The 14003-nt window shown below is 35.2% G+C and overlaps 1 protein-coding gene across 5 annotated transcripts in view; it reads left to right on the plus strand.

The window, feature by feature from the left end:
* The window catches only part of LOC123694172 (protein N-terminal asparagine amidohydrolase), an 86752-nt gene extending 73136 nt beyond the window's left edge, over nt 1–13616 (plus strand). For 2 of the 5 annotated variants that reach the window (XM_045639515.1, XM_045639514.1), the window contains 7 exons: nt 8735–8928; nt 9192–9257; nt 9538–9720; nt 10111–10328; nt 11409–11570; nt 12057–12184; nt 13190–13616. In XM_045639515.1, coding sequence (XP_045495471.1) covers nt 8742–8928; nt 9192–9257; nt 9538–9720; nt 10111–10328; nt 11409–11570; nt 12057–12182 — 942 coding nt within the window. In that variant the 5' untranslated portion in view covers nt 8735–8741 and the 3' untranslated portion in view covers nt 12183–12184; nt 13190–13616. Of the gene's footprint in view, nt 1–73; nt 217–5880; nt 6147–8247; nt 8344–8734; nt 8929–9191; nt 9258–9537; nt 9721–10110; nt 10329–11408; nt 11571–12056; nt 12185–13189 lie in introns of those variants that run through there. The other 3 variants (XM_045639516.1, XM_045639513.1, XM_045639517.1) reach the window with 3 other exon arrangements.
* Nucleotides 13617–14003: the final 387 nt, after the last annotated feature.

The following is a 14003-nucleotide window of genomic DNA, read 5'->3' on the forward strand; positions in this document are numbered from 1 at the left end:
ATAACCCAGTGAGCGTTCAGTTTGATGGTAGCTTGTTCGCATTTGATACGCATGTATGTTTTTTTTATTTTACTTCATAATTATTACTTCATAATTATAGATAGTTAATAGTTTATTATACTGTTGTCATTTGTGTGGATGCGAAGTGGCGTGGTTCAAGTGGTCTAGTGGGTTTAAAAGAGTTGTTACAGTTGCCGGCACGTGTTTACAGTTTCGGTAAGTTTGGGTTGGATCTTATTGTTTTCGCATTTGTATGTGTGTCTGTCTATGTTTGGTATGGCAAAATTGTATGTATGATAAAGTTATATGGGATTTGTAGACGTTGAGACACAATCGGCAAAAGTACATAATGTATTAGGTGCACTGAATGATTTTGTAGACAAGATGTTGGTTAGTTATTGTTATTGATATTCCGAGTTATTAATAACATGTTCTTATTAAGATAAAGATAATTGCTAATTACCAGCAAGATAAACAACATTAAAACATTGATAAAAAGCTAAAGAAACACATTATACGTACATAGAACAATTACTATGTGCTAAATTTCATTCGCTTAGTTATAATAATATGTATTTTCAATTAAAATAAGGAACGAGTCTGATAGCCGGCTATACAATTGCTTATGTTTTGTTTAGCTTATCTGTCAGGTTACAAATCATGTATTATATTACGATACAAGCTTTCCGTCAGCGACTTCACTCGCGTAGTCAAAGAAAAACCCGCATAATTCCCGTTCACGTGGGATTTCCGGATGTATCTTCCTGATGTATCAAGCTCTCTGTACCAAATTTTAAGTAAATCTATGCAGTCCTTTTTTAGATTAGCCCGGACATACATATAGACAAACAGACAAAAATTAAGAAGAACTATATTTTTGGCTTAGGTATCTATTGCAGATCACGCCACAAGTATTCTTTTAAAAAATATTCAATGTACAGTTTTGACTTTATTACGATAATAATTATTACATTATGTATAAATTAGGAACATTATCACTATCAGCAAGTGTTGAAACCCGGCTCTAAGAGTAGTGTTTATCACTTACATTGGTCACTGATTTAAATTAAGTTAGATACATACAATTATAAAATTGATAACAATAATATGTACCGATTCAATGTGTTCAACAATAAAATATTTTCAGTAACATTTATAATCTTATGACTTGTAGATAATGTGGTTGTATTGTATACAATTATTTTTAAGTTTATTAATCTGATAAAAATGATAATTATTCAAGAGATTATTTGAATGTCAAGGGTCAATAAATCAGAGCGAAAGCTCTATATTCTTTATTGGGTAGAGCTAAATTAAATTAATTAAGAAATTTATATTGATTATTTATTTATGACTATGACTACTAATTAAAATGCTTATTTTGGTTTCGTGAAATGATCATTGATCAAGACTTAAAAAAAGAGCGTGTGTGCTGAACACACGTGTCAGAAGTGAAACTTCTTTGGCAAGATTCAAGGTACCAAAAATGAAAATCATCGCCTTACTCCGCATTGCCATGACGCGACATAGAAATTTTACTCTCAACGCGCCTAATAAAGTTTCACTTCAAAAATTAACAAAAAACTCACCAATATTCACTGTAAACATAGAGATCTTTAGAATTGCGTCAATAGACACAATCGGCTTTTAAAACGATAATATTAGTATCTATAATTACAATAAAAACGCAAACAATAACAACTCGGCCTCTAATAAGATAATTAAGATAGTATCTGATTTCGTATCAAGTGATTGATGAAGGCGATAGTTTGAATTCGATTTGTAATTGGCCCATTGTGGCAGTTGACCCTTCAATGGTAATTTAATCGAAGTTAAATCGTTCGAGAGACTATATCCACAGTATAATGGGAACAAGTAGGCCGTCTACCAGCGTTTAGGAGAGCACGGTACCTCAACTCGTGAAGCGCAGGGTTGTCACTTGTCACGTTGATGTTTTAAATAATTGTATGAAGAAATACCGATCTCTCACAGCAATGGCGTGCCCCTAACGTGTACGGTCCATGAGAAGGAACCGAGTGGCGTTGTGTGCGTGCGTCAAGCTTGCGTACGTACATGAACGGGGGCGTGGCGAAGCACTCCGCGTACATACAAACGGTGCGACGTACCTTTGTCGAAGTTAACTTACTTGTTCTCTTTATACTATGCTACATCGAAAGATGAATGTGGATTTTTTTTGGTTGAGCGATATCGCGTCTCAATTTCGTAGGCTGTATTTTGTATCATTAATCATGAATTTGTATGGATGATTTTGTACCTGTGGCGTGCTGGTATTGTATGTGGTATGAGCGGTTATTCTTGTAGACTTAGGACTTCTTGCAGTCGGATTAAGTGTACGCTAAAAATAAATAAGGCTAATAAAAGAGTTTTAATATACAAGAAGAAATTGGGAATTCCCTTCTTCAAGTGGATATGAGTAAATTATGATGTTGTACCTAAGGCTATATTAACTATTTTGTTGATCTATTAATGTACCTGATTAGGATAGCCGATAGACCAATCAGGTGGTTAGGACTTAGGCCATATCGTATATAATTTTGTAGTAAACTAAACTAAGCTCAAATAAGGCCGGAATTGTATTACTCACGTTACTCAAAATTGACTATCTAATCGAGTTACCACTTACCGAATTAATTGAATTATTCAAACTCAAATTTACTTCAACTTTGATTCTTATGATTCATATGGAGCGTGACTTCATTCTCATTTGTTTCAAGTGAAAAACAATATGATATGAGATTACTTTTACACAAAAATGTTTGTAATAATAATTATTATAGTTATAGGTGGTTATAGATTATATTTTCTATTATACTTAGTTGTCATATTAATTTAAAGAAATACGATTTTACGTTGAACATCAAGTTCTTGACAATACTTTTTATAATTTGCGTATTATGATATTTCTCGTTTTATTTTTAAAAATTTGTTATGGCCATTTTACTCATTAGATTAAATACTTTCGATATCAGTTTAAAGTTTTTTGATATCTGCTATAGTAACGGAATAATCGCTTGTGCACACTTAACGATTACACCCTGTATAAAAAATACTATTCGTATACATGATGTTTTAAAATACGACTTACCTGAAAACGTGGAAAGATAGATTACTATTGATATAAATTATAAATAGCGCGTTTACCTCATCAGTTATTATGAAAGATGAATACTGATAACAGATTTCTTAGAATACTCTAAATTCTTGAAGTCATTTATTTTATTTATTTATTTATTTAAAAAATGGCTTACCAACTAGATACATAATTTTTTGTTCAAACAATTCAAAATTAACTTAAAATACACATTAGTATTTACGTATCTAACTTACAGGTAGGCACCGCTTTAACAATTTTTCATAAAAATTTAATTATAAAGATGAACTAAAAAGTAAAAACTTAAATTTTATACAGTTTGTTTAAAGTGTTAACAATATGCTTTTTGAACGAGCTTAGTTTTGAAAAATAAATATCTGTGTTATGATCAACTGTAAATATTCTATTATATAATTTTAAAATAAGTTGTAACGGGGAGTTCGAACCATATCTATTTTTTGAAAATTTTGTGTACATAGGGCAAAAAGTACTTAGCCGACAATTATAGATAGGCACCGAGAGACCAATTTGCGACAACAGTGATGGACAGTCTATCTCATTGTTCAATAATTTATGTAGGCATATAAGCTGTGACGCGCTTCTGCGCGCTTCCAAAGACTCCATTTTAAAAAAGTTTAGCTTTTCGCTATAATTTGTAAGAGTATTATTTTTGGTGATATAACTTAATCTATTAATAAATTTTTTTTGTACTGATTCAATACGAGTAATATATTTTTTATAGTAAGGGCACCAGACAACTGAGTTGTATTCAAGGTTGGACCTTACGAGAGAATTATAAAGTATTTTCATAGCGAGAGTAGATTTAAAATCCTGTGTATTACGAAAAATAAAACCTAGCATTTTAAAACTTTTGCGAACCACCAGATCTATATGTGTATCAAATCTGCATTCCTCATCTAATGTAATACCTAAGTCTTTAAGATTGTACTTTTGATTAATAGCAATATCATCAATTTTATAAGTTGTTTTGAATCTAACATGTTTTCTGGAAAGTTTTATAAAATTACATTTACTTCCATTCAGTTGCATTAGGTTATTCTTACACCAAAGTGATACTCGATTTATATCATCCTGCAGTTTTTGTTGGTCGTGATCAAGTCATTGTGAACTATAAATTTGAAAAGCAAATTTTTGCACGCCTCATAAGCGAAGCGTTGAGGTGGGTACTACTGTCACTTCGCGCAAAACATCTGATTTTTCAAACTTAAAATGTCTTTATGTATCATACATTGCACTTGTAAGATAATACATACACACACATATTAAGAAAAAACACTATTTTTAACATTCATGATATTTTTGATGTCATTTTTGTTATTTAAACTAGTTAAAAAACAGTTTAAAAAAGTTCTGTCTTGGACGTCCGTGTGTCTGTATGTGCGGAGGATTTTCTTGTTAACACGATAGCGACCGAAATACTTTACTAATCGAGTCTTTTTTTTTCTCTTACGCTTGAGTATGCTCAGGAATAGAACCCTTTCATTTTTCAGGGTCTGATTCGACGTGGTTTAATTGTTATTAAATAAACAAAAAAAATATCGACTTTTTTATATTTTTTTTTTATATTTATAGTGTACTCAAAATTCACCATTATAAACTCGATTCTTTATATATATATAAGCTATAAGCCAAGGTTTAAAAAAATAAGTTGGTAGTCAGTCCCTTAAACCTGCGCAGTTTCACATCTAGGTGGGGCCACAAGAAAAATAGCTCAATTATTACGGTACCGCTTTCTTTACTTTTCCAACTGTTTTGAGACAGTAAGAGCATTGGCACATGAGAACAAGTGTATCTACATACTTATATTATATACACCTTTATAAATAATCAATTTTATTGTAAAGGATGAGATTATGAGGCGTGCACTTTTGGATTTTCCAAACTTTTTTTCTCTAGCCCTACGTCCATCAAATCTATCTATAATTCGTAATACAGAAAATTCTTGGGAAGACTAGACTTTCCACAAATAAGTTATAGTTTTCTTTGAAGAAGTTTGTTATCATTCTGTAAGTGTGTGATCCTCTTCGAGACAAATTTGAAATAGCACATTTTATTAGACCAAGTTCACCCATAAAACGACGCGCGACGCTACAGGCAGACAGTAGACTACTCAGACTATTTTTGGAGGTAAAGAGTTAATAAAACATTCTAACATTCTTATATTGTGACCTTTATACTTGTTAGTTATTTCACGTAAAGCACTATTATCCTGTACTTACAGAGCAAAATTAAATAAATGGTAGTACAAATTATTTATTGTTTTTATTGTCATCTCTATTTACAAAAACTTAACTATAAATAATATAAGGAATGATTACGTAGTTTATTTTTTTCGTTACAGATGGGCTTCTCTATAAAAGCTTTTATGAACTTAGTGGTTCCAGTAGGTAGATGGAAATTTGAATAATCGCCTGGAGTACCTAGCGGATTATAAGTTTAACTTTCATTGAATTCCTCATTTTCCGGTAATTTTATATACAGATTGAATCCATAGGTACATATTATGCAGTTGGAATCGGCGACATAGTGCCAATAAATTGCGGTTTAAATTTGAAGTATGAAATTTAGGTGTACTATGTCTATCTACGACTTAGCACACGTGATTAGGTACTGATAACACCAAAGGATACTACAAACAAGTATGACTCTAACCAATTTTCATTTGAAACTCCTCATAGTACAAGATATGAGCGATTATCTTTTAGGTATTAAGACATATTATCACCCTCTATAAACCGCAGTTCACATTGAGTATTGGCAGAGTATCATGCGTTTATTTATTAATAGAATAAATAAAAGTTTTAATAGCGCGTACATACCGATCTATGCTGAGTTGAATGACAACGTCCAGTCTTAGTGCTAATATCAATATTATTTTATCTCGGACCTGTCGCAGTTTACTTTTATAGTACACGCATTAGTTTCGAAGAAGATATGTACCAGTGTTGACGGATATGTCTGCTAATAAGTTGTTTTGTATTGCGTTTGTGTTATTTCTTCTGCAAATAAAAGAGTGAGTAATGTTGATGTATTTTTAATGGTTGATGTAATTAGTTAATGGTGAAAATCATTTTACAATGTTTAGAGTGCATTTTCTAACTGGTTTAACTCTGGTTACCATTTAATTAGTTACTAGAAAGAAATATAATATACACTCACCGGCACGGAATCTTGGCCACTGCAAATTTTTGCGTAAAATAACACTATTTCTTTTCTACTACAAAATTCAATAAAAATTTAATCAAAACTAGTTACTTTAATGTTTTTACTAACTTTTAGTAATAATTGGAAGTTAATAAGAAGTACTACCGAGTAGATATGAATTAAACAAGAATTTACGCTTTTCCTGTGAAATTTAAATGATTTCTTAAAAAATGCTAAAAAATTAGAAAGAACGTTTCCATAAAAAAAATTGAACCTTTCAGTTAAGGGTGTTTCCTTCTCTTGCCTTAAACACTGTTTGCATCCAGTCTGGCATACTCTAGAAGACATTTTTGGAGACCACTTGAGCTATAGTGTACCAAACGGCCTCAGCTGTATTTCTAAGCTCATCTAACATTAGTCCTGGGTTGGAATCGAACTTTATGTTTCTTTTAAGCATGTCCCAGATGTGTTCTATTGGATTAAGATCTGGACTACGAGCTGGCCACTCCAATTTTTCAATAATAACCTCTTGAAGGTACTCTTATACGTATCGTATGACACGCGGACGTGCGTTATAGTGTATAAGTAGCAAATTTTCTTCACTGATAAACCTGTAATAGGGCTGAACATGTTCCTGGAGAATTTCCTCGATGTACCTGATCAAATTTAAGCCATTATCTACGATAAATAACTCCGTGCGAGCATCAGAACTTATACCTCCCCATACCATTATTGACCCTCCATGAAAAATCGCATTTTGAGTGTGGTGATGTGTGAAAACCTCTCTTCTCGTCTCCTCTATACTGACTGTTGGCTATCAGAAGCTCGTAAAGTGCCTTAGCAGCCATCTGTGAACACCCCACGAGCGCACTGGATGTGGGTCCAGTTTTCATGTTCTCGTGCAAAACGAAGACGTGCTTCTCTGTGATGTCTGAGGAGTTCTGGACGGCGTGCTGGTCTGCAAACCTTCAAATTAACTTCTTTCATTAGTCTTCTCTCCGATTGCTCACTCACATTTATTATCCTGGTGTTTTAGAGCCGGTGGCGTATCCTAAAAACTGTCAGAAAGCCATTTCTGAGTATCTCTCGAACAATAAACGGGTCTTCTCGAGCTGATGTGCACCTCACACCTTCATTTCCTGGTCTGCACATATGGCTGCCAGTCTCCTGGTATCTTCTCCATGCATAGTGCATTGCTGAACGAGGTACATACTGTACATTAGGTACTTTACGTTGCGGCAGTTATTGGTCTATCATTGTGATGGCCTGAGTAGGTTGTTCAGATGTTAATGGCATTTTTTATTGTTTGTTATGATCATTGACTACAGTACAACAATAACAATATCTTAAAACGGCATAAACGATATCAAAAAAAGTTTAAAACGAACAATTCGTAACTTCGGCTTAACCGCACAAATCACAAATTTCGAGTAACTCTTAAAAAGTGGTAAAAGATTATTCTCAAACTCAATGATTTCTTACCATAAAATTAAACAAATAATATGTTAACATATCTGCATACAAAAAAATCGTGAAAAACACTTCAAACTTTTTTTATCGGCAAATTTGTAAGTGGCCAAGATTCCGTGCCGGTGAGGTATTTAATAGAAGGTATAGTTTATTTTTGGATTTCACTGGCATATATATCTTATTATTATTTCTCTATTGTATCAGTTAATGTATTTCTCGCCTTCAAGACGACATCTTCAATGCTCCTTATCATAGATGCATACCAAACGTTTTTTGCCATAGCTATAGGAACATATTTGAAACTCGCGAGTGATTTATGAAAAATGGTAATGCGTTTTCATTGAACACATTTAGAATCCATTTTATTTATGCAAATGTACAGAACGTCAGAAGCAGCGAGTAAATACAGCGGTGTCACCGCCAATGACCCAGTCGGAATATATTAATGTAGACAATGTGCTGCTTTTTACCTAAGCAGGTATTGTTCGGAATTCTGTCATATATCACGCCTGTTCAGTTTTGAAGCGAAAGTGTTTTTACGTTATTCAATAATATTAATAGCTTCCTGCTAGTCGTTTGGAGTTTGCGACAGTGCTGTAAGTCTCGATAATACCTAAGTGATTAGTTTGCATGCATGTGTTTCCTGATAGATAAAGTTTGTTATGAAAATGATAGCGGGATAATTTAATTCACATATTCACACAAGTAGCTCATAAAGTAATATCTACTTAAGACCATGAGAAAGATGTAATTCATATGTGATTGATAATTTTTATAACAACCTAAATGTACGTGTGAAAATTTATACGGTTATTAAAATTATTACTAGCGTGGCAAAGCGTGTTTTGATATGTACTGAGAACAAAAATGTGTACCTATTATAGGTAATTAATAACATACTTTTTTGTAAAAATTGTGCTACAATAGTTCAACGATAGATTTGTATGCCCTTTTGATATTCAATTTATTTTATATGTCTAATTCCAGAAGCAGTATGGTGGTGGTATTGAACGGCGTGCTCGCGGACGAGTGTCCCACGTCGGTGCGGGCGTTGCTCGCGGCGCACCCCGGGTACAGGGATGCGGCGGCGCAGTTGTTGTCGGCCGCTGCGAGGGTGGTAGCACCCCCCGGGCTGCTGTATGTCGCGCAGAGGGAGATGGCGGCGGTCGTGCCGCATGATAGTGAGTGTTAAGAAATGAATGATGAATGAAAGTAAAAATGTTATTGAGCTACAGCAATAAAACTGGCAATGCTAACGATCCCAATAGTTTTTTTATGATGGTACATACTGATTGTGTTTCGACTCCTAATGGCTTTATGTAAATTTTTTTAAATATATTTTATTGTATAGGTAGACCAGTGATAAAGTAATGGGATAAATAGATGTAACAGGAATGTCGGATTTGTTTAGTGAAGTGATAAAATATTTTCTTTCTTCTTTCAGAAAACGTTACAATCATTGGATCAGATGACGCCACATCATGTATCATTGTAGTTCTAAGACATTCAGGTAAATTAATAACTACATATTTCATTATAAACCTATGATTAATTACCATTTCATTTCTTGCCCACAACTTACTAGGATATCTTTAAAAGCAAAGACGAAAATCGCAGGTTATTTTGGAAGAATTTTAATCATCCTTACGTTCATTACTAAGTATTAAGTGAAAGTGTGTTTGTTTGTTTATTCGTAAAGACGTAAATACGCGCACAGTTACTACGTAAAAATGCGTGATAATACTAATGCCTTTAATGCCTTTATTTACCCCCTCGTTTTATTCTTCCAGGTTCAGGCGCAGTAGCCCTAGCGCATCTAGACGGTTCTGGAACAGCGGAAGCAGCATCAGCAATGGTGGCGAGGGTACAGCAACTAGCGATAGGATACCCGGAAGGCAGGCTGGAGTTGCAGCTCATTGGGGGATTCACGGACCCACATGGATATGCTGATGAACTGTTCTCTAATATTATGAGTGAGTATTGTTTTTGTCGTGGGTGTATGGGTGGTAGTGGATTGTGCATTTTATTTTTTATATTTACAAAAGTTTTTAATGTGTGAGTTGTGACCACTGACCATAGATCAGATAGATTCATAACTTTTGTATATTATATTATGAAATTTTTGTAATGAAGTAACAACTTAAGATTTATAGCATTCAAATGCTTATAAATGAGATTTTTTTTTAAATAGATCACATCCACGATTCGTTCCTCACCCTTAAAAAAATGTTCATTAAAAATTTCTATGAGTACCTTTCTATTATACATTTAGTCGTCAAGATGCTTATATTCTTATAATAACGGTCTTGATTTTGGAGATAGATAAATGTACACATAGATAAATATTCTACTCTCGTTTCCAGTATCATTCCACCGTCAATCCGAAGAGATCGACCTAACACTCGCTTGCTGTTGCGAATTAAACACAGCGCTCGGTGGAGGCACTCCATCACCGTTAGTGACAGGAGTTGGAGTAGATATACGGGCTGGTGATCTCTTCCCAGCAACATTCCCGGATAAGGGGCCAGAACTGCCGCTGCGATGCGCTAGGACGATCACTGGAGGACCTAATTGTGCACAGGTAAGGGGAAATTAGAAGAAAAGGGATAAAATTGTGGAGTTTAGGGTCATATTACCAATCTGTGGCCGGGAATAAGTGGTATTACTAGAGTGGTATTGTGGGCAACAGCTTCGCTTTTTAGTGATCGGCGATGGCGGTAATATAACTGCTGAAGATGTCTTCCAGGGCCAAAGCTGCCATTATGATGCGTAAGAGTTCTTACAGACGAACGTCGCCACATGTCGACGGCAGCCGTTGACGTTTGGACTGCTGCCGCCAACGCTTCGACGACTGCCGTCGACATGTGGCGATGGCTGAAGTAGCCTCTGCCGTTCACAACTTGCCGTTCGTCTGTTAGAACGCTAAGATCGATCATCGGTGGCCAAATTGTGCTTAGATAGATACCTTCGAAAAGTGTGTAGGAAGGACAATATTGTGGAGATTTAATTGAATGTAATATAACATTTCGGTGTCAGTCAGTATTTCGTAAAAAAGTGGGTAGAAAAGGGACCATATTGTGGAGATTAGGTTCATATTACTTTTGGGTTTCAATATCTATCTCCCGGGTGACGGGTCCCTCCCCGAAGCCTTTGGCAGCCCTCACAAGCTGCTTGGCTTCATGGAGGAGCTCGGGTGGTTTCAGTTTTAGCTGGTTTCCCCCACCTCCCTCTCTCACGCAAAATAGGCGCTTGACGTCGAGTTGCGGAGAAATGCCCGTATTACTATTATTATTTGGGTGTCAATATATCTGTAGTATATATCTGTAGTTTGGTGGCTCAGTGGTGAGACCTCGGACTTTGAATCGATAAGTCCGGGGTTCGAGACCAGGCGAGCGCGCAGGAAATAAATTGATTTTTCAATTTATCTGCGCATGTTGTAACATCACCACTGCTCGAACGGTGAAGGAAAACATCGTGAGGAAACCGACATGTCGAAGAATTAAAAAAAAAAAGTTCGACGACATGTGTCATCCGCCAACACGCACTAGGCCAGCGTGGTGGATTATGGCCTGTACCCTCATAGGAGGCCCGTGTCCCAGCAGTGGGAACGTATATGGGCTGATGATGATATCTGTAGTTAACCTAACTGGTGTATTCCCAGGTGCTGGACATATACGACAACGCGGTGGGCATGCTGCGCATAGGCCCGTTCAACTACGACCCGCTGCGCGGGGTGGACCTGTGGCTGGAGCAGTCGGACGAGTTCATCCTGCAGCACCTCAGCACCACGCCCAGCGTCGAGCCGCCGCACTTTGTGCACAACGTTAGTTAACATTTCCGGGATAAAAAGTAGCCTATATCTTATTCTGGGTCTTAAGCTACCTACAAACCAAATTTCATTGTAATAAGTAGTTTTTACGTGAAAGAACAATAAACATCCATCCTCACAAACTTTCGCATTTACCCCATTGAGCCCCCAGCGGCCCGATCGGTCCATGACACAATAGATTTTCTATTGTGTCTGTGATTCCGGGGGCTGAGTTATTACAGTACTAGGTTTCCGCCCGCGGCTTCGCCCGCGTTTGCAAAGGAAAACCCGCATAGTCCCCGTTCCCGTGGGATTTCCGGAATAAAAACTATCCTATGTGTTAATCCAAGTTACCCTCTATATGTGTGCTAAATTTCATTGTAATCGGTTCAGTAGTTTTTACGTGAAAGAGTAACAAACATCCATACAAACTTTCGTATTTATAATATTAGTAGGATTTTTACAGGATTTTTATTAACTTCTTTATAATTTCGTGTACAGATCCGCGTGACGCTGAAGTTCATCCAGCAGCACCCGTTCCCCGCGGTGACGGTGTTCCCGGACAACCGGCCGCACTACTACCGCCGCGACGATCAGACCGGGTGCTGGATGCCCGTGCGCTTTTAATGGTATAATAAGAATAAGAAATCATTTATTTCAAACACACACAACTCACAAGTACATAATAAACATTACAAAGTACGAAGCTTAAAAATAAGAAAAAAAAATAAAGTAAAGTAAAACAAAATAATTATAAAACCATCAAAATATGTGTGGTTGCGTGCGCCAAAAAAGGATGCCACTCAGGATACCTGAGCCATAACGCCTCAGCACTGATTTTCAGTGACACCCTTCTGACATCCAGATTGTCAGCCGCTTTGCATGGTAAATACAATTAAAAATAATATATTAAATATAATTTGTGGATATATGATAGGGGAGAGGGGGGCAGTTTAGAACAATATATATAATTATTAATTTAATAATATAATTATTATTATATATTATGTTACAGTCAAAACCCTTAACCAGTCAAAAACCGGTAAAATTAGTCAATAAGGTTATTGACTAAAGGGTATTATTGGTTATTGACCGTCACCCTCAGTCAATAACCTTATTGACTGATTTAAAGTCCAGACATTTAGTCAATATAGGTTTTGACCGACGTGCCCAGTCAAAACTCATTGACTAATTTTACCGGTCAATAAGGTTATTGACTGGTTATGAGTTTTGACTGTAACATATACAAGTAGATTTCGCCCGCGTTTTCAAAGAAAAACCCGGATAGTTACCGTTCCTGTGGGATTTCCGGGATTAAAATAACCTGTCTTATTTGGGTCTTCAGCTAACTACATACCTACATTTCAATAATCGGTTGACTAGTTTTTACGTGAAAGAATAACAAACGATCATCCATCCATCCTCACAAACTTTCGCGTTTATAATATTAGTAAGACTAGACTTTCCGCCCGCTTTGTCTAAAAATTAAAAAAAAGAGCGTGCGTGCCGAGCACACTGTATTCCAATATAACTTGAACAATATACACATTTGAATATTTTATATGTATGTTGTATGAAAATAAAAATAAAAAAAGTAAATAATCAAATTAATTTTACTTTTTTTTTGTTTCCAGATGATGACGTCATAAGAATAAAGAAACGCCACTGGAAGAATAACAAGCTCTGAATTATGATGTTGTTGGCTCTGAAGATTGACAAAACTAAAAAATAAATATGGACAAATATGCACAAACTTTACCGAGTAAAGCAAAAAAAATGAAATAAAGTGACTTAAAATTTATAATAATATTAACAGTGTTTATCGATTCTCATCTGAACTAAATATCTATATTAAAATTATAATTAAGTATTCTCTTTACGTGAATGTTTAATAATTCCATTGAATTTATTTAAAAATATTACCTTTTTTGGAAGAAGATACCAAATTGTATGAGTGGGAATAAAAAGATTGTGCAAAAAAAAAATCAGAATTATAGTTACAGTTGAACTCAAATTATCGCACTTTTTTAAAATTACTACATAATATTTATTAAATATGTATAACATACAAAATTTCTATATCTATGACTATATCAAAAAAAAAAGACGTATGGCACTCGGGGACTGCCGCGGTAAAGCTATTGCATGCTATGCCTTCAAGCCACACCTCCGCCCGTCGGAGTGGGGAGCGTGAGGTTTTTTCGTTACGGAATTTCTGGATTCGGTCCCCGCGCTCTAGGCCCGCGATAGAAGCTATGCAATAGCTTAAAAATTGCTCCAAACGTAACAAATGAGCATTCCTATAATCCAGTGATTTTATGTGATTTATGGAACAATAACAATAACAAATAAATATAATAAATTTAGTTTTTTAGTCTTTGAATGGCATTCCCATGTGATATATGATATAGAAGCCATTTAATATTATGTTTTGTTATTTTTTAAATG

Source organism: Colias croceus, chromosome 9 (genome assembly GCF_905220415.1).
Source record: "Colias croceus chromosome 9, ilColCroc2.1".
Classification (NCBI taxonomy): domain Eukaryota; kingdom Metazoa; phylum Arthropoda; class Insecta; order Lepidoptera; family Pieridae; genus Colias; species Colias croceus.